The sequence below is a fragment of the Pongo abelii genome, chromosome X (genome assembly GCF_028885655.2).
Source record: "Pongo abelii isolate AG06213 chromosome X, NHGRI_mPonAbe1-v2.0_pri, whole genome shotgun sequence".
NCBI classification, from domain to species: domain Eukaryota; kingdom Metazoa; phylum Chordata; class Mammalia; order Primates; family Hominidae; genus Pongo; species Pongo abelii.
In genome coordinates this window covers 36408741-36436574 of record NC_072008.2, presented here as the reverse complement: position 1 = coordinate 36436574, position 27834 = coordinate 36408741, and the positions used below count along the sequence as shown (strand labels likewise).

The window sequence follows — 27834 nt, the reverse complement described above, 5'->3', positions numbered from 1 at the left end:
CGAATAGGAACAGCTCCGGTCTACAGCTCCCAGCGCGAGCGAAGCAGAAGACTGGTGATTTCTGCATTTCCATCTGAGGTACCGGGTTCATCTCACTAGGGAGTGCCAGACAGTGGGCGCAGGTCAGTGGGTGAGTGCACCCTGTGCCAGCCGAAGCAGGGGCGAGGCATTGCCTCACTCGGGAAGCGCAAGGGGTCAGGGAGTTCCCTTTCCTAGTCAAAGAAAGGGGTGACAGACGGCACCTGGAAAATCGGGCCACTCCCACCCGAATACTGTGCTTTTCCGACGGGCTTAGGAAAACGGTGCCCGACGAGAGTATAGCCCGCACCTGGCTCAGAGGGTCCTACGCCCACGGAGTCTCGCTGATTGCTAGCACAGCAGTCTGAGATCAAACAGCAAGTCGGCAGCGAGGCTGGGGGAGGGGCGCCCGCCATTGCCCAGGCTCACTTAGGTAAACAAAGCAGCCTGGAAGCTTGAACTGGGTGGAGCCCACCACAGCTCAAGGAGGCCTGCCTGCCTCTGTAGGCTCCACCTCTGGGGGCAGGGCACAGACAAACAAAAAGACAGCAGTAACCTCTGCAGACTTAAATGTCCCTGTCTGACAGCTTTGAGGAGAGCAGTGGTTCTCCCAGCACGCAACTGGAGATCTGAGAACAGGCAGACTGCCTCCTCAAGTGGGTCCCTGACCCCTGACCCCCGAGCAGCCTAACTGGGAGGCACCCCCCAGCAGGGGCAGACTGACACCTCACACGGCCAGCCAGGTACTCCAACAGACCTGCAGCTGAGGGTCCTGTCTGTTAGAAGGAAAACTAACAGAAAGGACATCCACAACAAAAACCCATCTGTACATCACCATCATCAAAGACCAAAAGTAGATAAAACCACAAAGATAGGAAAAAACCAGAGCAGAAAAACTGGAAACTCTAAAAAGCAGAGTACCTCTCCTCCTCCAAAGGAACGCAGTTCCTCACCAGCAACGGAACAAAGCTGGACGGAGAATGACTTTGACGAGCTGAGAGAAGAAGGCTTCAGATGATCAAATTACTCCGAGCTATGGGAGGATATTCAAACCAAAGGCAAAGAAGTTGAAAACTTTGAAAAAAATTTAGAAGAATGTATAACTAGAATAACCAATACAGAGAAGTGCTTAAAGGAGCTGATGGAGCTGAAAACCAAGGCTCGAGAACTACGTGAAGAATGCAGAAGCCTCAGGAGCCGATGCGATCAAATGGAAGAAAGGGTATCAGCCCTGGAAGATGAAATGAATGAAATGAAGCGAGAAGGGAAGTTTAGAGAAAAAGGAATAAAAAGAAACGAGCAAAGCCTCCAAGAAATGTGGGACTATGTGAAAAGACCAAATCTACGTCTGATTGGTGTACCTGAAAGTGACGGGGAGAATGGAAACAAGTTGGAAAACACTCTGCAGGATATTATCCAGGAGAACTTCCCCAATCTAGCAAGGCAGGCCAACATTCACATTCAGGAAATACAGAGAACACCACAAAGATACTCCTCGAGAAGAGCAACTCCAAGACACATAATTGTCAGATTCACCAAAGTTGAAATGAAGGAAAAAATGTTAAGGGCAGCCAGAGAGAAAGGTCGGGTTACCCACAAAGGGAAGCCCATCAGACTAACAGCGGATCTCTCGGCAGAAACCCTACAAGCCAGAAGAGAGTGGGGGCCAATATTCAACATTCTTAAAGAAAAGAATTTTCAACCCAGAATTGCATATCCAGCCAAACGAAGCTTCATAAGTGAAGGAGAAATAAAATACTTTACAGACAAGCAAATGCTGAGAGATTTTGTCACCACCAGGCCTGCCCTAAAAGAGCTCCTGAAGGAAGCGCTAAACATGGAAAGGCACAACCGGTACCAGCCACTGCAAAATCATACCGAAATGTAAAGACCATCGAGACTAGGAAGAGACTGCATCAACTAACGAGCAAAATAACCAGCTAACATCATAATGACAGGATCAAATTCACACATAACAATATTAACTTTAAATGTAAATGGACTAAATGCTCCAATACAAAGACACAGACTGGCAAATTGGATAAAGACTCAAGACCCATCAGTGTGCTGTATTCAGGAAACCCATCTCACGTGCAGAGACACACATAGGCTCAAAATAAAAGGATGGAGGAAGATCTACCAAGCAAATGGAAAACAAAAAAAGGCAGGGGTTGCAATCCTAGTCTCTGATAAAACAGACTTTAAACCAACAAAGATCAAAAGAGACAAAGAAGGCCATTACATAATGGTAAAGGGATTAATTCAACAAGAAGAGCTAACTATCCTAAATATATATGCACCCCATACAGGAGCACCCAGATTCATAAAGCAAGTCCTGAGTGACCTACAAAGAGACTTAGACTCCCACACATTAATAATGGGAGACTTCAACACCCCACTGTCAACATTAGACAGATCAACGAGACAGAAAGTCAACAAGGATACCCAGGAATTGAACTCAGCTCTGCACCAAGCGGACCTAATAGACATCTACAGAACTCTCCACCCCAAATCAACAGAATATACATTTTTTTCAGCACCACACCACACCTATTCCAAAATTGACCATATACTTGGAAGTAAAGCTCTCCTCAATAAATGTAAAAGAATAGAAATTATAACAAACTATCTCTCAGATCACAGTGCAATCAAGCTAGAACTCAGGATTAAGAATCTCACTCAAAACCGCTCAACTACGTGGAAACTGAACAACCTGCTCCTGAATGACTACTGGGTACATAACGAAATGAAGGCAGAAATAAAGATGTTCTTTGAAACCAACGAGAACCAAGACACAACATACCAGAATCTCTGGGATGCATTCAAAGCAGTGTGTAGAGGGAAATTTATAGCACTAAATGCCCACAAGAGAAAGCAGGAAAGATCCAAAATTGACACCCTAACATCACAATTAAAAGAACTAGAAAAGCAAGAGCAAACACATTCAAAAGCTAGCAGAAGGCAAGAAATAACTAAAATCAGAGCAGAACTGAAGGAAATAGAGACACAAAAAACCCTTCAAAAAATCAATGAATCCAGGAGCTGGTTTTTTGAAAGGATCAACAAAATTGATAGACCGCTAGCAAGATTAATAAAGAAAAAAAGAGAGAAGAATCAAATAGATGCAATAAAAAATGATAAAGGGGATATCACCACCGATCCCACAGAAATACAAACTACCATCAGAGAATATTACAAACACCTCTACGCAAATAAACTAGAAAATCTAGAAGAAATGGATAATTTCCTCAACATATACACCCTCCCAAGACTAAACCAGGAAGAAGTTGAATCTCTGAATAGACCAATAACAGGAGCTGAAATTGTGGCAATAATCAATAGCTTACCAACCAAAAAAAGTCCAGGACCAGATGGGTTCACAGCCAAATTCTACCAGAGGTACAAGGAGGAGCTGGTACCATTCCTTCTGAAACTATTCCAATCAATAGAAAAAGAGGGAATCCTCCCTAACTCATTTTATGAGGCCAGCATCATCCTGATACCAAAGCCTGGCAGAGACACAACAAAAAAACAGAATTGTAGACCAATATCCTTGATGAACATTGATGCAAAACTCCTCAATAAAATACTGGCAAACTGAATCCAGCAGCACATCAAAAAGCTTATCCACCATGATCAAGTGGGCTTCATCCCTGGGATGCAAGGCTGGTTCAATATACGCAAATCAATAAATATAATCCAGCATATAAACAGAACCAAAGACAAAAACCACATGATTATCTCAATAGATGCAGAAAAGGCCTTTGACAAAATTCAACAACCCTTCATGCTAAAAACTCTCAATAAATTAGGTATTGATGGGACGTATCTCAAAATAATAAGAGCTATTTATGACAAACCCACAGCCAATATCATATTGAATGGGCAAAAACTGGAAGCATTCCCTTTGAAAACTGGCACAAGACAGGGATGCCCTCTCTCACCACTTCTATTCAACATAGTGTTGGAAGTTCTGGCCAGGGCAATTAGGCAAGAGAAGGAAATCAAGGGTATTCAATTAGGAAAAGAGGAAGTCAAATTGTCCCTGTTTGCAGATGACATGATAGTATATCTAGAAAACCCCATTGTCTCAGCCCAAAATCTCCTTAAGCTGATAAGCAAATTCAGCAAACTCTCAGGATACAAAATCAATGTACAAAAATCACAAGCATTCTTATACATCAATAACAGACAAACAGAGAGCCAAATCATGAGTGAACTCCCATTCACAATTGCTTCAAAGAGAATAAAATACCTAGGAATCCAACTTACAAGGGATGTGAAGGACCTCTTCAAGGAGAACTACAAACCACTGCTCAAGGAAATAAAAGAGGATACAAACAAATGGAAGAACATTCCATGCTCATGGGTAGGAAGAATCAATATCATGAAAATGGCCACCCTTCCCAAGGTAATTTACAGATTCAATGCCATCCCCATCAAGTTACCAATGACTTTCTTCACAGAATTGGAAAAAACTACTTGAAAGTTCATGTGGAACCAAAAAAGAGCCCGCATCGCCAAGTCAATCCTAAGCCAAAAGAACAAAGCTGGAGGCATCACACTACCTGACTTCAAACTATACTACAAGGCTACAGTAACCAAAACAGCATGGTACTGGTACCAAAACAGAGATATAGATCAATGGAACAGAACAGAGCCGTCAGAAATAATGCCACATATCTACAACTATCTGATCTTTGACAAACCTGACAAAAACAAGAAATGGGGAAAGGATTCCCTATTTAATAAATGGTACTGGGAAAACTGGCTAGCCATATGCAGAAAGCTGAAACTGGATCCCTTCCTTACACCTTATACAAAAATCAATTCAAGATGGATTAAAGACTTAAATGTTAGACCTAAAACCATAAAAACCCTAGAAGAAAACCTAGGCATTACCATTCAGGACATAGGCATGGGCAAGGACTTCATGTCGAAAACACCAAAAGCAATGGCAACAAAAGCCAAAATTGACAAATGGGATCTAATTAAACTAAAGAGCTTCTGCACAGCAAAGGAAACTACCGTCAGAGTGAACAGGCAACCTACAAAATGGGAGAAAATTTTTGCAACCTACTCATCTGACAAAGGGCTAATATCCAGAATCTACAATGAACTCCAACAAATTTACAAGAAAAAAACAAACAACCCCATCAAAAAGTGGACGAAGGACATGAACAGACACTTCTCAAAGAAGACATTTATGCAGCCAAAAAACACATGAAAAAATGCTCACCATCACTGGCCATCAGAGAAATGCAAATCAAAACCACAATGAGATACCATCGCACACCAGTTAGAATGGCAATCATTAAAAAGTCAGGAAACAACAGGTGCTGGAGAGGATGTGGAGAAATAGGAACACTTTTACACTGTTGGTGGGAGTGTAAACTAGTTCAACCCTCGTGGAAGTCAGTGTGGCGATTCCTCAGGGATCTAGAACTAGAAATTCCATTTGACCCAGCCATCCCATTACTGGGTATATACCCAAAGGACTATAAATCATGCTGCTATAAAGACACATGCACATGTATGTTTATTGCCGCATTATTCACAATAGCAAAGACTTGGAACCAACCCAAATGTCCAACAATGATAGACTGGATTAAGAATATGTGGCACATATAAAGCATGGAATACTATGCAGCCATAAAAAATGATGAGTTCATGTCCTTTGTAGGGACATGGATGAAATTGGAAATCATCATTCTCAGTAAACTATCGCAAGAACAAAAAACCAAACACCGCATATTCTCACTCATAGGTGGGAATTGAACAATGAGAACACATGGACACAGGAAGGGGAACATCACACTTCGGGGACTGTTGTGGGGTGGGGGGAGGGGGGAGGGATAGCATTGGGAGATATACCTAATGCTAGATGACGAGTTGGTGGGTGCAGCGCACCAGCATGGCACATGTATACATATGTAACTTACCTGCATGTTGCGCACATGTACCATAGAGCCTAAAGTATAATAATAATAATAATAAAAAGAAAAAAAAAAAAGAAAGGAAATCAATATTTTGAAGAGATATCTTCACTCCCACATTTGTGCAGGTTTGTTCACAATAGCCAAGATTTGGAAGCCACCGTAGGTCCATCAACAGATGAATAGATAAAGAAAATGTCATACAAATACACAATGGAGTACTATTCAGCCATCAAAAAGAAAAAGATTCAGTCATTTGCAAGAACATGTATTAACCTGGAGGTAATTATATTAAGTGAAATAAGCCAAGCACAGAAAGACCAAAGTCAGATGTTCTCAATTATTTGTGGGATCTAAAACAAAACAATTGAAGACATGGAGATAGAGAAGAGAAGGATAGTTACCAGAGGCTGGGAAGGATAGTCAGGGGGTGAGGGGGAAGTGGGGATAATTAATGGATATGAAAAATCATTATAATTAATGAATAAAGTGTAGTATTGGATAGCACAACAGAGTGACTCTAGTCAATAATAATTTAATTTTTCATTTTAAAATAATGATAGTATACATAGATTATTTGTAACACAAAGGATAAGGTGATTAATACCCTATCTTCTGTGATGAGATTATTATGCATTGCATGCCTGTATCAAAATATCTCATGCACATACTATGTACCCCCAAAATTTAAAATAAAAAGTAAAAAAATAAAATAAAAGTTATATAGTTAACTTTTAAAACTTCCCTTAATTCTAAAATGTGCCTATGATGTTTTCTTTAAAGAACTTGATAAATGAGAAAGAACTTACTTAGACCTATAATCAGCTACATCAATCCCTACATGGTAACAAAACATAAAGAGTTTTATGAATTGGATTTGTGTCAATGCAGTAATCATTTTATTCCTGTTATATTATAAAATTGAATAAAATATCTGGAAATGTTTGAATACAATAAAACATCTAACAGAGAGATCACTAGTCATCCAAGGTTTATTGAGTACCTATAGCCACAAATGCCTAAATATAGAAAGCTTGTATAAGGTAATTCATTATCTATTTATTCTAAAGAGAATATCCAAAAATTGTAGACTCTGATCATGTATTCTTGCAGTAGCATATTTGAAGCAGTAAATATTTATGTCATTTAATACATTTTAAAGCCTATGTATGTACATATTTATATGCATATAATTTGCCACATTTATGTTTTTATATATAATTTTTTCATTGTCAAATTCATTGAAATAATTTTAGCCAAACTCTTCATATGAATATCCATCACCATCAGAGCCACTGTGTAGAAATCTAGTATTTTGTGGCAAATATTTCCTAACGGAGATTCAGATATTCAGGTCTAACTCAGTTAGTGAACTTAGAACACCACTCACCAATAAACATTTGATAGGAAAGAATCCTACATCTAGTTCTCAATTCTGGAAATACCCTCAGAATTTGCAGTCTTGTGATTACAGAGAAGTTGGAAAAAGAAAAAGGAAAATGGAGGCTTAAGATGATTCTGAAAACTCAAACCTTGAAGATGGTGCAGATGACTGAGAAAATAGAAGTGAGGAAGGGAACTCTTCTTGGGTGGAGGCAGTGTCCACTGTTCTAGAGTTAAGTTTGACATGGCCCTGGGTCAGTCTAAGTTAGTAGAAGAAATCATACTGCCTACATAAAGTTCCTTTGTTGGGAAATAAAACATAAAACTTTCTTTTTGATTTTCACACAACTCCTGTCCTCATGCACATTACTTCTGTGAATCTTCATTAGTCAAATTGGTATAGATTTAAATAAGATGTAATTTTACATAACACCACTCCTCAGCAAGATTAGCCAACCTACAGCCTATGTAGAAATGCAATGAGATGATGTCTCCATTAAGTTGAAATCCTCTAGAGTAAAACAAAACATACAACTCAGAGGCATATGAAGAAACTGTAATGTTTTCTTGCGCCCAAAGCCAAGACAGAATTTCAGTATGTAAGTGGTCACTTCTATCAAATGTTACTTAGAACTGGAGGAAAATATCAGGGAACCATTAAAATGGGAAATTCTTGAGGAGGGAGCCTACATGTTATTTATTTGAGTATTCCAAAGTGTCCACCAGAGAGTAAACCCTAGGTAAAACTGAGGACAAGAAAAATGCATTTTTTTCATTTTAAAGGCTGAGACTGTTATGAAGACTTGTTTTATGCTTTTCATTTTGAATGTACCTCAAGGCCTAACTTCATCAGTGCATAAGACAATATTTACCTTTATGTCTTATCAGTAGATTTTACGTCTTGTCAGTAGTTTCATAAAAAGTTGACTTTCCTAATTGATTTGATTAAAATTTTACATACTAGATTTTTTATTTGAATATTTTTTCCAAGTTCGCATTGGGTGGATCAAAACATAATTAGGTGCAATTAGTTATTAAATGCTAAACTTAATCTCCAAAAAATTTGTTTCTTAAAAAATTCTAGCTTAATCCCTAAACATAAGTTGCTCATTTATTGCAGAGTAGATATTTGACGTGTACAAAAGTTCTTACCTACTGTATTATCAAATTTAAATGGGGAAGCTGATAACATTTGTGATTATTTTGTATTTGAATACATATATTTCCATGATGAAACATATGCACATATCTTGAATTAATGACCCAATTTTATTAACCACACTGTCACTTTCTAAATGTTAAGTCATTTTATCACAGTCAACATATCCTGATAGGCATGTATTTGCAGATAAAGAGCAAATAAATCTGAATGGCGTGGCTTTAATATCAAAATTATTCTTCCATACCTGCATCCTCACATCATAAAATGTCATAACACAAATGACCCATGTTAATGTCAACACTACTGGGAGCTGTGCCAAAAAGAATTCTACAAGAATAACACAACGATTGCAAGTTCCATAGAGTTTAATGATGCTGTCACAAAGTTTGTTTGATTTCCATTATATACATACAATCAGGATTGACTGAAGTATGTAAGCCTCCTTCTTTTGCTCACAGTTAATATTTATTATATTTTCAGAGTAAAACTAACTTTCTGAAAAAAATGCATTCAGGTTTTGGACTTATTGAATTAGAGCACTTACCTTATTGAATCAATTATTGAGGACCAAAAGTAGGAAGTGGTAAAATTAAAAGCTACGTGCTTTCTATTATAAACTTATTAAAATTTAAATAAAGTTTCCATTCAATCTAATACATGTGAGGATATAATTGATAAATACTGGCTTTCTGACATTTTTATGTCAACAAGACATTTATTACTCATAAAATGGATTTTTAAAATAAATATTCCATTTCAGTGATAGTGATATCACAAGAATCAGTTTCAGTATGTCACTAGTGGTTACTATATTGGAATAGTTTAAGGAAATATCTAAGCATGTGAAAGCCTTAGGCCATAATTCATTTCATTTAACAACAATAACAATAACAATCTACTATGTGTCATGTGATTCACATTATATTGTTTCTAATTCTTTTTTTATTTAAATTTTAAGTTCAATAGTACATATGCAGGTTTGTTATACAGGCAAACTTGTATCATGGGGGTTTGTTGTACAGATTATTCTGCCACTCCATCTCTATTCCTGCTAGGATAGATGAACATCTCTGAGCAACTATGGAGCAGATTCCATAAACAAAGAAGCAAAAGAGAAAATCACAATAATATATCTAAAAATATATTAACCATATTACATAAATAATTACAAGTAATAAATGCCATTTTAATTGTATAGGAGCATGGAAGACAGAGTAATAACATGTTCAACTCAATGCTAAATAAATTACTGCCTATGGATGTGGGATGTTTCAGTGTACATGGATGTTGCAAGCGCAGGCTAAAGAAGCAATGTAAATTCACCAGTACTCTTCTCAGAATGTAAATGTACATTGTTTTTCCATTTCTTGGCGACTTGCCATTTAATCTTTGCAGAGGAACACAGATATTATGACAATTATTTTTCCTATCTTTTGCATCAACCATTTAAAATTCCTTTCGTCTGCCTACTATTTTAATATTAAAAGACTTTACATATGCAGACTAAAAGTCCACAGTACCCATAAATTGAGATGACACTAATAATAGTCTGAGAAATAAAGCTTGTTGGTTTCATCCCTTTTTAGCTAAATGGATTTATATATTTGCTGTAGACCAGGATTTTCAAAATGAGGTAATGGATCAGAAATATCAGCATCACCTTGAAACTTATTATAAATGAAAATTAACTTTGAAAAACTCAATGGATAAGGGTCAGTAAACTGTTGTTTTAACAGACCCTCTCAGTGATTTTGATGCATGATAAAGTATAAGAATGATTGCCTTAGATTAAAAATCCAATACATCATAAAATGCTTATTGGCTATTAAACATTACATATTTCTCAAAATGTGTGAGATATATATATACTTTACCATACATATATATATGTGTGTGTGTGTGTGTGTGTGTATATGTATATATGTGTGTGTGTGTGTATTTGGTTAAAAAGAAAAATAATATCATAGTCTATCTATCTGCTCATTTATCTAACTATCCAAGCCAGAGTTACATGCTTATATGAGCACATCCAGGCACTTACTTGAGAAAGTCCAGAAGTGAGGAGTGTTGCAAATGAAGTTGAATTACCCTTTTTTCATGGTTATCTACAGGTAAAGATTGACTTGAATTAATTCCAGGTGGCATTTTTCCACTCAAATGGAGCAGCACATCATAAATGGTCTTATTATATTTGGAAAAGTCATTCTGTCTGGAAAACTTTTGGGGTGGCGAGGTTGATGAGTAGAATTGCATTTTACATACATCCCTATGAGAAAAAGACTTTAAATTAAAAACAGTCTCAAAATGTTATAGTATGGGGGAAAAAAAAAACATGTTCAATTCAATGACTAAATGAAACTCTATTAAAATCAACTAAGTAAGAAACTCCATAATACACTTCACTAGGCTACCATTTGTTGGTCAAAAAAGATTTGTTAAATATTATCATAGATTTCCAGTATCTCATTTAAACACACATAATTATCTAATGTTGCAACTGTCAAATCTGAAGTATTAGATTATGAATAGATTGGATCTTGAGAAACAGAATAGAGATTGAATTTAAACCCATCACCTACTAGCTGAGTGAGTATGGCAAGCTATCTAAACTCACTGAGCTCAATTTTGCATGATATAAATTGGAGATAATAAGGTCTATAATAGTTTCCAAGATAGATTTCAAATGTTTATCACACATGTATATACAAAAATAATGTACACACATTTTCTCAGTATTTGTATTTTAATGCTTAGAAGGGCAAATCCTGCACATTGGCTTAATAAGCAGGGATTTTCATTTTAAAGATAAAGCCCACAGATAACATATATTCCTCTGTTCTTTAAATAAGATACTGCAATCTCTAATTCCTAGTAATATTGCACAAGGTTGTGATGCATACTGACTTTTAATGAAGTTAAAAATTACCACTATTCTTGCTGTCTATAATTTATTAAATATCTCACACCACATTGTCTAATTGTTAGCAATGAGAGTCACAGATGTATCACTTGCTTAGATTGACAAATAAGTACCCGAGGCCATTTCGAATGGCAGTTACCCACTTTGGTAGATAGGAAGTTCACACAGAAGAAAATACATTCCACTGGGCAAGAAATAGACTACCACTGCTCAAAACATGGCTCTTCCACTTATTGCATGACATTATAAAAGTTACTTGACTTTTCTGTTCCTCAGTTTCTTCATAAGTAATGGGTATGATAGAGCTAGTGTATACTGAAGTTACCAGCAAAGAAACAAATATTTTATGGAGAAAATTAATACCACTATTGGTCAAGATTAATGCAAATTAAAAGGAACAATTAGCAATAAAAATAGACACTCAGGGATCCCAGGTATTATAGTTGTAAGACACAGGTTTTAAACTAACCATATGTACTACGTTCAAAATTGATAATTTTGCCATGGAACAATAAATTATATAAAATTTGACTAATGGAGCATTCACAAATAAAAATCTGAATAAATAAAATTAAGAAATCAATGGATGAGCCTAACAGTAGATTAAATCAAATAAAAACAAAATTACTGCAATGAAATATAGGTCATAGAATTCATACTGCAACATTTGAGAAAATAAAAATCATCCTACCTGCAAGACTAATGATGCAAAAAAAAGAACAATGATGTTGATAAATATATAGGCAAATATGAACTGATTAAAAACCATAATTAAATAAAAATAATAGTATTAAACATTATTAAATCATTATTGTTTAATAACTCCATAGTTGCCTATATATAGTTTAACTATATTCATTTTGCTCTTACATATATATTAATATGTTAAAGGATTTTGTTTATTTTTCAATTATGAGAATCCCCTATTTGGAGATTGAAAATATTCAAAAGTCTCACCCATCACTATCACCAGCAAACATGCAGTAAAATGATTAACAAATAAAACTCTTTTAAAAATAAGAATTGTAGAATATCTCATTATTGTTATACTAGTGTGCAAAAGTAAGAATTCAAGGAACATAACTAGAATGAGTTATTATAGTCATTTTCATTTTAATACTTAGCTTGAATCTAAAGTCAAGTTTCTATGACTTTGTTGGACACTGTTTACAGTATGAATGGGCAGGATGCCCAGAAATGGAGGTGACACTTCATTTTAATACTATTAAATTTATCAGTGAGCTTGCCAGCAGCTCAAAGCTGCAAAGAGAAAAGCATGCTATGCTATATATATGTGTGTATATATATAAATACATATATAATATATAAGTACATATACACATATGTATATACATACATACATGTATACATGCATGTAAGTATACTACATCTATATGTATGTATGCACATATGTGTGTGTGTATGTGTGTGTGTATATATATATATACGTATATATATACATATATATATACATATATATACATATATATATATATACACATATATATATATATAAAAATAAAAGTCAAATGTTCCTGAATCAAGCTGGGGAAACATCCTGCAAAGAAAGGTGAAATATTATTAATAAAACATAATTTGGAAAAGTGCTCTCTTGAAAATGATGAGTTTTAAACTGACTCTCTACTGCCAAATACGAGAAGAGTTGGTGAATATGATTAATGAAATTAGAAATACATAACTATATTAACATAATCCTAATTAAATTTATTAATAATAGCTAAGATTTACTGAAGACTTACTAGGTCCTAAGGTCTGCTCTGACATGCATTAAATATATTATCTCATAAATGTTACAACAACTGTATTGGTTAGGTATTATCATTATCTCCTTTTTTACAGATGAGAAAATGGAGGCATAGAGGAAATATTTTCCTCATTTCAGATCCTCTTTTTATGAAAGATAAAACATTCTACTGGATGGGTTTGATTTTCTATAAGATTCTATGTATTATACTAAATGAGAGCCTCTGGGATGGAATAGTTAGCTTTGGAACAAGCTTTCCTTAAGCTTCCCCTTAAGCTTCCTGACTGGAATTCTAGGATGTGTTATTTGTATGTGGCAGCTGCAGGAAGCTTCATGCTAGAGCGGAATCCTGGGACAGCACCTATATGTACTGCAATTACTTCTCTCAGAATAAGTGGGACTTCCAGTACGATTCAAATGACTCTATGATTAGTTGCTTAGAGATCTTCCCAGCGGTGTTTAAAGAAAATGTTATTTCTACAATTCACCCAGCTTGAAAAGAATTGACTATAATATTTACTACATTTTCTGTGATTATCTCTGAAACATAAATTGTGTTTTCTTGTCTATTTCAAGGACTACTTCTATCTTCTGGTGATTTGGGGAAGAGCAAAAAAGAAATAATACCTAAGGGCTTCTAGGAACTGAAAACAGACTGATTGATGCCCAAAGTCATTAATTATAAAGGAAGTGCAAATTAAAATCCCAATGAGATATTATCTTACGCCTGTTAGATTGACTTATAAGAAATATGAACAATAACAAGTTTTGGAGAAGATGTGGAGAAAAGGGAACCCTTGCACACTTCTGGTAGGAAGGTAAATTAGTACAGTGGTATAGGAAACATTATGGAGGTTCCTAAAAAAAATAAAAATAAAACTAGGGTTTTCTAAGCATAAAATCATAACATCAGTGAAGACAGAAGTAAGACTTCTTTTATTTGGATGCCTTTTCTTTCTTTCTCTTGTCTGCTTGCTCTGAAAAGGACTTCTCATACTATTTTGAATAGCAGTGGTCAGAGTGGGCATCCATGTTTTGTTCTAGTACTCAAGGGAAATGGTTCCAGCTTATGCCCATTCAGTATGATATTGGCTGTCATAGATGGCTCTTGTTATTTTCAGGTATGTTCCTTTGCTGGTGACTCTGTTGAGATTTTTTATCATGAAGGGATGTTGGATATTATTGAAGGCTTTTATCACATCTATTGAGATGATCACACAGTTTTTGTTTTTAAATCGTTATATGTGGTGAATCATTGATTAATTAGTGTGTGTTGAATCAACCTTGCATCCCAGGAATGAAGCCTACTTGATCATCATGAATTAGCATTTCGATGTGCTACTGGATTCAGTTTTCTAATATTTTATTAAGGATTTTTACATCTATGTTCATCAGGAATATTGGCCTGTAGTTTTCTTTTTTCAATGTATCTCTGCCAGGTTTTGGTATAACAGTGATGCTGGCTTCCAAGAGTGTGTTAGGGAGGAGTCTTTCCTCCTTGATTTTTTGGAATAGAATCAGTGTAATTGTTAACGGCTCTTCTTTGTATATCTGGTAGAATTTGGCTGTGAATTCTTTTGGCCCATGGCTTTTGTTAGTAGGATTTTTATTACTTATTTAATTTTTGAAATCAATATTGATCTGTTCAGGGATTCAATTTCTTCCTGATTCAATCTTGAGAGGTTGTGTGCTTCCAGGAATTTATGCACATTCTCTAAATTTTCTAGTTCTTGTGCACAGAAGTGTTCATAAACATCTCTCAGGATCCTTTGTATTTCTGTGGGATCAGTTGTAATGCCACATTTAGTGATTTTGATTGTGCTTATTTGTATATTCTCTCTTTTTTTCTTTCTTAGTCTAGCTAGTAGTCTATCAATCTTGTTTATCTTTTCAAAAAACCAAGTTTTCGTTTTGGTGATTCTTTGCATGTATTTTTGAGTTTCAAGTTCATTCAGTTCTGCTCTTATTTTAGTAATTTATTTTCTTCTGCTAGCTTTTGGGTTAGTTTTCCTAGTTTTTCATTATACTTTTAAGTTCTAGGGTGCATGTGCACAACGTGCAGGTTTGTTACATATGTATACATGTGCTGTGTTGGTTTGCTGCACCCATTAATTCATCATTTACATTAGGTATTTCTCCTAATGCTATCCCTCCCCCATCCCCAACCCCACAACAGGCCCCGGTGTGTGATGTTCCTCTTCCTATGTCCAAGTGTTCTCATTGTTCAGTTCCCACCTACGAGTGAGAACATGCAGTGTTTGGTTTCCTGTCCTTGCGATAGTTTGCTCAGAATGATAGTTTCCAGCTTCATCCATGTCGCTGCAAAGGACATGAACTCATCCTTTTTTGTGGCTGCATAGTATTCCATGGTGCATATGTGCCACATTTTCTTAATCCAGTCTATCATTGATGGACATTTGGGTTGGTTCCAAGTCTTTGCTATTGTGAATAGTGCCACAATAAACATACATGTGCATGTGTCTTTATAGTAGCATGATTTATAATCCTTTGGGTATATACCCAGTAATGGGATGGCTGGGTCAAATGGTATTTCTAGTTCTAGATCCTTGAGGAATTGCCACACTGTCTTCCACAATGGTTGAACTAGTTTACAGTCCCACCAACAGTGTAAAAGCGTTCCTGTTTCTCCACATCCTCTCCAGTACCTCTTGTTTCCTGACTTTTTAATGATCGCCATTCTAACGGGTGTGAGATGGTATCTCACTGTGGTTTTGATTTGCATTTCTCTGATGACCAGTGATGATGAGCATATTTCATGTGTCTGTTGGCTGCATAAATGTCTTCTTTTGAAAAGTGTCTGCTCATATCCTTTGCCTACTTTTTGATGGGGTTGTTTGATTTTTTTCTTGTAAATTTGTTTAAGTTCTTTATAGATTCTGGATATTAGCCCTTTATCAGATTGGTATACTGCAAAAATTTTCTCCCATTCTGTAGGTTGCCTGTACACTCTGATGGTAGTTTCTTTTGCCATGCAGAAGCGCTTTAGTATAATTAGATCTCATTTGTCTATTTTGGCTTTTGTTGCCATTGCTTTTGGTGTTTTAGACATGAAGTCCTTGCCCATGCCTATGTCCTGAATGGTATAGCCTAGGTTTTCTTCTAGGGTTTTTAAGGTTTTAGGTCTAACGTTTAAGTCTTTAATCCATCTTGAATTAATTTTTGTATAAGGCGTAAGGAAGGGATCCAGTTTCAGCTTTCTACATATGGCTAGCCAGTTTTCCCAGCACCATTGTTGCTTTGACAATTTGACAGAAGTACGCTTCAGAAAGTCAGTAATAACAAACTTCTCCGAGCTAAAGGAGGATGTTCGAACCCATCTCAAGGAAGCTAAAAATCTTGAACCAAAGATTAGATGATTGGCTAACTAGAATAAACAGTGTAGAGAAGACCTTAAATAACTAGATGGAGCCGAAAACCATGGCACTAGAACTACGTGATGCATGCGCAAGCTTCAGTAGCTGATTCGATCAAGTGGAAGAAAAGGTATCGGTGACTGAAGATCAAATTAATGAAATGAAGCGAGAAGTTTAGAGAAAAAAGAGTAAAAAGAAACAAACAAAGCCTCCAAGAAATATAGAATTATGTGAAAAGACCAAATCTACATTTGACTGCTGTACCTGAAAGTGACGGGGAGAATGGAACCAAGTTGGAAAACACTCTGCAGGATATTAACCAGGAGACTGTCCCCAACCTAGCAAGGCAGGCCAACATTCAAATTCAGGAAATACAGAGAACACCACAAAGATACTCCTCGAGAAGAGCAACTCCAAGACACATAATTGTCAGATTCACCAAGGTGGAAATGAAGGAAAAAATGCTAAGGGCAGCCAGAGAGAAAGGTCAGGTTACCCACAAAGGGAAGTCGATCAGACTAACAGTGGATCTCTTGGCAGAAACCCTACAAGCCAGAAGAGAGTGGGGGCCAATATTCAATATTCTTAAAGAAAAGAATTTTCAACCCAGAATTTCATATCCAGCCAAACTAAACTTCATAAGTGAAGGAGAAATAAAATACTTTACAGACAAGCAAATGCTGAGAGATTTTGTCACCACCAGGCCTGCCCTAAAAGAGCTCCTGAAGGAAGCACTAAACATGGAAAGGAACAACCGGTACCAGCCACTGCAAAAACATGCCAAATTGTAAAGACCATCAATACAAAATAACCAGCTAACATCATAATGACAGGATCAAATTCACACATAACAATATTAACCTTAAATGTAAACGGGCTAAATGCCCCAATTAAAAGACACAGACTGGCAGATTGGATAAAGAGTCAAGACCCATCAGTGTGCGGTATTCAGGAGACCCATCTCATGTGCAGAGACACACATAGGCTCAAAATAAAGCTATGGAGGAAGATTTATCGAGCAAATGGAAAACAAAAAAAAAGTAGGGGTTGCAATCCTAGTCTCTGATAAAACAGACTTTAAACCAACAAAGATCAAAAGAGACAAAGAAGGCGATTACATAATGGTAAAGGGATCAATTCAACAAGAAGAGCTAACTATCTTAAATATATATGCACCCAATACAGGAGCACCCAGATTCATAAAGCAAATCCTTAGAGAACTACAAAGAGACTTAGACTCCCACACAATAATAATGGGAGACTTTAACACCCCACTGTCAATATTAGACAGATCAATGAGACAAAAAGTTAACAAGGATATCCAGGAATTGAACTCAGCTCTGCACCAAGCGGACCTAATAGACATCTACAGAACTCTCCACCCCAAATCAACAGAATATACATTCTTCTCAGCACCCCATTGCACTTATTCCAAAATTGACCACATAGTTGGAAGTAAAGCACTCCTCAGCAAATGTAGTTTTTCTACTGCCTCAATGTGTGAAGTTTAATTTGAGATTTTTCTTTTTTTTTTTTCTTTTTTTTTGGAGACAGAGTCTTGCTCTGTCATTCAGGCTGGAGTGCAGTGGCACGATCTCAGCTCACTGCAACCTCCACCTCATGGGTTCAATAAATTCTCCTGCCTCAGCCTCCCTAGTAGCTGAGACTATAGGAGTGTGCCACCATGCTTGACTAATTTTTTTGTATTTTTGTAGAGATGGGGTTTCACCATGTTGGCCAGGCTTGTCTTGAACTCATGACCTCTGGCAATCCACCCACCTCAGCTTCCCAAAGTGCTGGAATTACAGGTATGAGCCATTGCACCCAGCAATTTGGAATCTTTCTAATTTTTGAGGTAGGTGTTTAGCATTATAAACTTTCCTCTTAACTATGTTTTTGCTGCATCCCAGAGATTTGCTGTAACTGATAAATGACTTCAGTAAAGTTTCAAGATACAAAATCAATGTATGAAAATTGGTAGCATTTCTATACACCAATAATGTTCATACTGAGAGCCAAATCAAGAAGGCAGTCCTATTTACAATAGCCACAGAAAAATAAAATACCTAATAATACATCTGACCAAGGGAGTGAAAGATCTATACAAGGAGATCTATAAAACACTGCTGAAAGAAATCATAGATGATACAAACAAATGGAAAAACATTTTATGCTCATTGATTGGAAGAATCAATATAGTTAAAATGGACTTACTGCCCAAAGCAATCTACAGATTCATTGCTATTTCTACCACATTATCAGTGCTATTTTTCAAAGAATTATAAAAAAACTTTTCTAAAATTCATATGTAACCAAAAATAAGCCCAAATAACTGAATGACTCCTGAGCAAAAAAAAAAAAAAAAAGCTGGAGGCTCTGTATTACCTGACTTCAAACTGTACTATAAGGCTACAGGCACCAAAATTGGATGGTACTGGTACAAAAACAGATACAAAGACCGACAGAACAGAATAGAGAATCCAGAAATAAAGCTGTATAACTACAGCCATCTAACCTTCAACACAGTCAACAAAAATAAGCAATGGAGAAAGGATTCCATATTCAATAAATGATACTATGATACTTGGCTAGTCATTTGCAGACGATTAAAACTAGACCCCTAACTTTCACCATATACAAAAATTAACTCAAGATGGATTAAAGATTTAAATACAAAGTCCCAATCTATAAGAATTCTAGAGGAAAACCTAGGAATCACCATTCTGGACATTGGCCTTGGGAAAGAAGTTATGTCTAAGTCCTCAAAATCAATTGCAACAAAAAGAAAAAAGTGACAAGTGGGACCAGTTAAACTAAAGGGCTTCTGCACAGCAAAGGAAACTATTAACAGAGTAAACAGACAACCTATAGAATGGGAGCAAATATTTGCAAACTATGCATCTGACAAAGGCCTAATATCCATAATCTATAAGGAACTGAAACCGTTCAAAAGCAAAAAACAAATAACCCCATTAAAAAGTGGGCAAATAACATAAACAGACACTTTTCAAAAGGAGATATATAACTGGCCAACAAATATATGAAAAAGTGCTCAACATTACTAAACATCAGAGAAATGCAAATCAACTTCACAGTGAGACACCATCTCACACCAGTCAGAATGGCTATTACTAAACAGGCAAAAAAAGAGATGTTTGTGAGGCTGCAGAGAAAAGTGAATGTTTATCACACACCGGGGCCTGTTGTGGGGTAGGGGGAGGGGGGAGGGATAGCATTAGGAGATATATCTAATGTTAAAGGATGAGTTAATGGGTGCGGCACACCAACATGGCACATGTATACATATGTAACAAACCTTCACGTTGTGCACATGTACCCTAAAACTTAAAGTATAATTAAAAAAGAAAAAGAAAAGTGAATGTTTAAATAGTATTGGTGGGAATGCAAGTAAGATCAGCTACTGTGGAAAGCAGTTTGGAGATTTCTCAAAGAACTTAAAACAGAAATACCATTCAACCCAGCAATCCCATTATGGGGTACATATCCAAAAGAAAATAAATCATTCTACCAAAAAGCCATATGCACATGTATATTCATCACAGCACTATTCACAATAGCAAAGACATAGAATCAACCTAGTTCCCCATCAATGGTGGACTGGATAAAGAAAATGTGGTACATATACACAATGGAATACTATGAAACCATAAAAAAGAATGAAATCATGTCATTTGCAGCAACATGGATGCAGCTGGACCATTATCTTAAGTGAATAAACACAGGAACAAAAAAACCAAATACCGCATGCTCTCTCTTGTGGGACCTAAATATTGGGTACTCATGAACAAAAAGATGGCCACAAAAGGCACTCAGGACTAACAGAAGGAGACATGAGGGAAGGAAACAAGTGTCGAAAAACTAACAGTTGTGTACTGTGCTCTTTATTTGGGTGATAGGATTATTTGTATTCCAAACCTCAGCGTCACACAATATATGCATGTATATTGCACATGTACCCCTGAATCTAAAATAAAAGTTGAAATTATTAAAAACTAACAACAGGCCGGGCACGGTGGCTCATGCCTGTAATCCCAGCACTTTGGGAGGCCAAGGCAGGTAGATCACGAGGTCAGGAGTTCTAGACCAGCCTGGCCAACATAGTGAAACCCTGTCTCTATGAAAAATACAAAAATTAGCCAGGCATGGTGGCAAGCACCTGTAGTCTCAGCTACTTGGGAGGCTGAGGCAGAAGAACTGCTTGAGCCCGGGAAGCGGAGGTTGCAGTGAGCCGAGATCGCACCACTACACTCCAGTCTGGGTAACAGAGAGAGACTCCATCTCAAAATAAATAAATAAATAAATAAATAAATAAATAAAATAAATACAAAATTAAAATTAAAACATTAAAATAAAGCTACCACATGATCCACCTATCCCAATACTGGGTATCTATTCAAAGTAAATGAAATCAGTACATTGAAACGATATAATCACTCCCAGATTTATTACAGCATTATTCACAATAGCCAACATATGGAATCAACCTAAGTGTCAATCAACAGATGAATGGATAAAGAAAATGTAACACTCCTCAGCCTTAAAAAAGAGTGAAATCCAGTAGTTTTTGACAACATGGATGAACCTGAAGGACATTATGCTAAGTGAAATAAGCCAGGCATAGAAAGATGAATATTACATGATCTCACTCATACATTTTATCTAAAAAAGTTGAATTCATTGAAGCTGAGAGTGAAATGGTGGTCATCAGAGGCTGAAGGTTGAGGGACCCGAGAGATGTTGGTCAAATGACACAAGGTTGCAATTATACAAGAGAAATAAATGATAAATACTTAAGATGATGAATATGTTCATTATCTTGATTTAATTATTCCACACTGTACATATATATACCATATTAATGCTGTGTACCCTATAATTATAAATGATTGCAATTTGTTCAAAAATTTGAAAAAACTCCATAAGTCATCTAATTCATTAACTAGATCCCAAAATATGTTTATGAAGAAAAGTTATTGTAAAAGACAAAATATAACTTAATAAAATTTTCATAGCCTTATAAAAAAGAAAACAGACTAAGAATTATCAATAAATAGGAAATCCCCTCAAATAATTTATATGTCTTCTGCTATTCTACTTATATATATCTCAGCAATCAACAAATGAACTGGGCCTTATTTTCCTTATTGCTGTGAAGTGGTGTTTCTAAAGAGTGAAATTACCCAAGGTACACATCAACAAAAAGCATTTCTGACAATCTCTATCTTCAGGTTCAAGAAAGAAGATGCATAAACATTCCAAAAAATGTTTCAATAACAAATGATTTTATGATGAAAATTATAAATTTCCAGGGTATCTATTGCATTAGTTTTCTCACAGCAGGCACAAAAATGAAATATTAGCCAATTCATTCCATGAAGCTAGGTTTGTCCTATTAATTAAAAAACCTGAAAAAGGTAACATATAGGAAAACTGTAGCCTTAGTTTTACCTAGGTCACTCAAATATAGAGCAGAAATTCTACAAATAGCCCATAGTCCACTATAGATATGAGTACTGTACTCCCTGCCGTGGTTGCAGCAAGTTACCTCATTGCTGAGAAAGCAGGTAGAAAAGCTCTGAGAACGTATCACACCAACAACATTATAACCAGTAACAGGCCTAAACTCCTGTTTAAATTAACAACAGAATTAAGTCACTTGATATAACCAAAACAGTTGAACTATTTTAGACATACTGAGTAATAAAACAACACATGAAAGAAGGGAAGTAAATGCACTGTAAAAGAGGAAATCAAGTCAAAGAAAAGTGAGCCCTCCTTGTTCATTAATACCATTACCTGTCTACCTGGCTATAATCTCGATCTAGGGCTAATATTAAAAGGGCTTTCCTACTCATAGTATAACCTTCCTCATATCACAGATGAGGAAGGTGAGGTTCAGAGATGTTCAGTGCTTGCCTAAAATTATCAGATATTTAAAAGAAATTAAAGATGACATTAAACTAAAAAATTTGTGTTTGCATCATTTTACTCTTCTTGCAATAACAACAATAAATTATGAGATGCTTCATAATATATCAGTCTAGAATAAATTATTTCATATTGTATTTCACTTAAAATAATCTCAATCAATAGATTATATTTTATGATGTGATACGAAGCAAGGAATTTAGAGAAACATGGGACTCTCACCTTCTTATAGTCTCTGGAATAGAAAAAGAATGGGGTCCTTCAGGCCAGCCAAAGAGACTGAACCAGGTCTGTGCTGCATTTACAACCTTCTCAAAAAAGTAGTGTGCCTTTGTTCCTTCTTCAAGAGAAAGGAATTGTTCATATTTTTCCTTTTCCATGGATCCATCATCTTCCTTTGATGTTTCACTTTCATCCAAGTGCAAATTTTCAGGCAGTACTTCTACTCCTAAAATTCAAATTAGTTTGTTAAAAAAGGTCTACTTGACCAGGAGTCAAATATTCTGTCAGTTATTGTCATTTATATGCAGACTAATAGAACCCATTCTACAAATTATTCTATGCTGTCAAAGAAATTCTGAGTCAATTTACTGTATCTTAAAGTAAACAATGGAAATACATTTACTTTTAAGTACCTAAGAGAAACGTTTTAACAATAGCTGGATTTCAATACATAAAAGTTACATTTTCTTCTTGCCATAATGGTATGTGAAAATATTCCCTGAAGTGGAATCTTTCATTTTTTATTACATTAGTAAAATGTATTGACAATCTTCAGCATTATGTATTAGAAAAAATTTAATCTCATCTGAAAAAATTATACAAACACAATATTGGTTTAGATCCCAAATGACTTTCTATCCAAATCAAGTACTTTAATAAAACAAAGCATTTTCAAGTTAAAGTAATTTTCAAGAATATAAAATGATTTCATCTTTTTTTTCCAAAAATATCTGGCTATATAATGGCACAATCACACACTCACTAAAAACCTCATATTATTTAATTTGGTTTGGTCCATTCAATAAAAAGAAAAATGTTCAATATTACCTACATCCAGAGAAATAAATATTTGAACAGTTAGTGGTAAATAATACTGTGAAACTCACATATTTATCTGTGCTGACCTCTTTCTAAGACAGGAAACCTTGGCTACAGTCAGTTAGATAATGAAGAGACAAGTCCTTAGTTCTGCAGTTCCCAAACTGTACACAGAGAGTGCTTGGGATGTCACAGTAAATTTACGGAGGCTCCACAGGTATTAACATTTTTGTTAAATATTACTGCAACATCTATTAGACAGCACATAAGTACTATTCTTACATTTTTGTCCCAATGCATTTAATAAATGGAACTATGTGCTACATTTTGGCATTCGGAAAAGTAAATACTGAAACAGTAAGAGTGCTGTGAACCAAGAACATTAGAGAATCTCTACTATTGACCCTTGAAGACAACTCTCCAAACAGATGATCCATTTAAAATTAATGACAAATTCCCAATTTTCTTCATGAATTTCTTGTTATTTGTAAAAACCTAACTTTTAAATTAAATGATATTAAGGAGATCATGCCATGGACTAATTTTGGGAAGTACACTATATATTTGCTACATACCAATAAATAAGTTTCCTTTTGCAGGTTCAGCATCGTTGAATTTGCTAGTGGTGTATGTCTTTTTAATTGAAGCAGGAGAGGGTGATTTAGCATCCTGGTAGGGAGGCAAAACACTGTCTCTAGTCTTCTTAAGATATTCATCCTTATCTACAAATGACACATTGGATCACAGTAAGCAAAACATGCATTCATGTATTTCTTTATACCATTATTTAACCTGAGTTTATCTATTATCTATTGATGTATCTATCTATGTATCCATCTATCTATGACAAAGTAAAAAAAAAGTCTAAACACCCACTGTACATCAAATAAGATGTCAAATAGGAAAAAGATAAAAGTTGATACAATTTTCTAAACTAAATGAATTGTTTTGGTAAGGCAATTGTTATGGTTTGATTATTATTCTCTAATAATCAAAGTTATTAGAGAATGAACAATGTTCAACTTTAGCGTAAAAAAGAATATGAAAATATTTTAAATGTTTCTACACCCAAATACATGAAATTATTACATACGCAGTTGAAAATAAGATACAGGAAAAGAGTCACCAGAAAAACTAATTTCTTCCTAGTTAACTCTCTGTAATAATATCACAGCTTGGTTATGAACTGATACCATTTTTGTACAGATTTCAGTCTTGATTTCAGTTACAATTGCTATATATGTATATAAGGGTCTGCCACAGTGTAAATCTGAATCCAACCAAAGGCAGTGCTGGCCAAGAAAAGCCAGTAGGTGTGACCTAAGGCCAAGCCTCAAAATACACATGCAATTTACATATATTCATAGTCTTGATGCAGGACAGGTGGGCCCCAGAGTGGACCTTAGCCTGCAAGGGTTCTTGGCTTTGCCCAGGAAAGAATTCAAGGGCAAGCCAGAGGTAGAAGTAAACAGCTTAATTGAAGAGGCAGTGTTACACCTCCAGCAATATTACAGCTCCATGACTGCCCTTGGAGAGCAGGGCTACCCCTAGGCAGAGGGTAGCAGCTCAGGGCAGTTTTGCAGTCATATTTATTCCCATTTTTAATTGCATGCAGATTAAGGGGTGGTTTATGTAGAAATTTCTAGGGAAAGGGTAGTAATCCTTGGATCGTTGCCATGTAAAGGGGTGGTAACTCCCAAATGTTGCCATGGCAATGGTAAATTGACATGGCACACTGGTAGGCATGTCTGATTGAAAGCTGATTTTGCAGCCAGGTGAGGTGGCTCACGCCTATAATCCTAGCACTTTGGGAGGCCAAGGCGGGCGGATCACCTGCGGTCAGGAGTTCAAGACCAGCCTGGCCAACATGGTGAAACCCCATCTCTAGTAAAAATACAAAAATTAGCCAGGTGTGGTGGCGCATGCCTATAGTCCCAGCTACTCGGGAGGCTGAGGCATGAGAATCGCTTGAACCCAGGAGGTGGAGGTGAGCTGAGATTGTGCCACTGCATTCCAGCTTGGGAGACAGAGGGAGACCCTGTTTCAAAAAAAAAAAAAAAAAAAAAAAAAAAGGATAAAAGAAAAAGAAAGCTAATTTTGCCCGCACTCTGTTTTAGCTAGTCCTCCATATGGTCCATTGTCCAAGCGTCCAAGCCCCACCCTGGTGTCAAGTCCCAGCTCCTAACTCAGTCTAATTCTGTCGAAAAAGCATAGACCCTGCAGTTAGAAAAATCTGATTTGAAAACCTGGCATGCCTACTCCTACTCACAGTTAAACTGTGAGTGTGTTATACAAATTATGTAAAACATGTATTTATCCATAAAATGAGACCAAAGTTTCTGAGTTCATGAGTTTGTTGTGAAGATTACATTAAAGGCAATAACAAATGTAAATGAGCTATTATATGCTAAGTTTCTTGCACTCTTTCATAACAGAGTCATTTAGAATTTGCCTGAGACTCTGTAGTCAACAGGTGTGCATTATTTCCAGAATGCTACACCACTATAGACTTCATAGAAGTGAGCCTCAGAGAACTCGATGATAAAATTATTTGTGGTAGATGCATTACGCTAAATGTTTTTAACTTACCATTAAATGATAAAAAGTTCCTAGTGGAATGCAAAGCCACATCTATACACTTTCAACTAAACTCAATAATTCACTTTTTAAAAGAATTTTGCAGATGAACTATACTAAAATAATCATACTGCTTTACTTTTAGATATACCTGATATATTTTAAGATTTTACCTTTATTGATCACATCATACCCTAGCACACACTACCAAAGTGTGTGGGATCTGAGGCCTCAAATTTCATTAGAATTCCCTGGGATAAGCTGCTCACCGTCTCTACATATTCAGATTTTTAATTTGTAAAGTGAGATATATAAGGGCATCTAACTCAGAACTTCTGGGAGGACTAATTTAAAGGACAAATAAAAGGCACTTAGCAGAGCACCATATACCTACTAAGCATTAAATATATACTAGAAATTATTACTATACATATTTCTAAGGATGTTTTAGGATATTTAAGAATTACAATTTCTTTCTTTTGAAATATTTCCCCAAATGGATGCATTATTTTAACACATAGACTTTATGCTTAATAATCTAACAACAAGATTTTATTCATTTATTTATTTTAAAGAGATAACAATATTATTTATTGCCCAGTAATTAATCATTATTTTCTGGAAGTAAATTATAAAGCATATAAAAATGATAAAGCAATCACAACCACAGCGATAATAGCAATAATAATGAAATATTATTAATAACAATAATTTCTATGTATTTGAGTCCATGGGTCCTCACAAAAGCCCTTTTAAATACGTAAAACAGATATTATCAGTATTCTGTTACTGTTCTGTCATGCACATTTTGCTTAATAAAAGATGGTAAATTTGAAGATTTGAGAATAAAAGATAAAATCATATGGCATAATAGTGTGGTCAGAACACAAATGAGAATTGCCATCATCCAGTTTGTGTGACTCTTCATAACTATTATGTTGTATAATCTGAAATCCTCCCCCTGGAAGTACAGTAGAATATAAAAATATTATGTCAATATTAGTCAAAAAAAATCTTTTTTCTTTTTTTTTTTTTTTAATTGAGGAGTCTCACTCTGTCGCCAGGCTGGAGTGCAGTGGCATGATCTTGGCTCACTGCAACCTCTGCCTCCTGGGTTCAAGTGATTCTCCTGCCTCAGCCTCCCGAGTAGCTCAGATTACAGGCACGTGCCACCATGCCCAGCTAATTTTTGTATTTTTAGTAGAGACGGGGTTTCACCATGTTGGCCAGGATGGTCTCTATCTCTTGACCTTGTGATCTGCCTGCTTCAGCCTCCAAAAGTGCTGGGATTACAGGCGTGAGCCACCGCACCCGGCCAAAAAAAAAAAAAAAAAAAAAAAAATCTTTAAATTTTGACAACGTGTGTTAAAATTTTGAGATATCTATCTCTCCCTATATATCTCTACTCTGCCAACTGCATTATTCCATAAATTGCTTTAAAATAATTTTTTGGTGTTCAGAATATGCTATTTCACATATAACCCATTCTTTTATGAAAATATATAGCTAAAAGGTGCCTTCCTGACGGTTTATGATTCAAGTAATCCATTTTACAATACTGAATAAATACCTTTTACCTGCTAAACACTGTGTGAGGCACTATGGACACAAGGGTGAAAAAGAGAGAGGTGATTCCTACTCTCACAGACTTTATAGATAGCAACATTTAGAAAAAGACATTGATAATAGGCAGGTTAAGTCAAAATGTA

General features: G+C 35.8%; 1 protein-coding gene across 1 annotated transcript in view; it reads right to left on the bottom strand.

The window, feature by feature from the left end:
- Positions 1 to 27834, bottom strand: part of CFAP47 (cilia and flagella associated protein 47) — a 466299-nt gene that overhangs the window by 282887 nt on the left and 155578 nt on the right. The window contains exons 28-30 of the mRNA XM_024240715.2: positions 24124 to 24270; positions 22730 to 22955; positions 10541 to 10765 (exon numbers count right to left, since the gene is read on the bottom strand). Of these exons, the coding sequence (XP_024096483.2) occupies positions 10541 to 10765; positions 22730 to 22955; positions 24124 to 24270 (598 nt within the window). The remainder of the gene's footprint in view (positions 1 to 10540; positions 10766 to 22729; positions 22956 to 24123; positions 24271 to 27834) is intronic.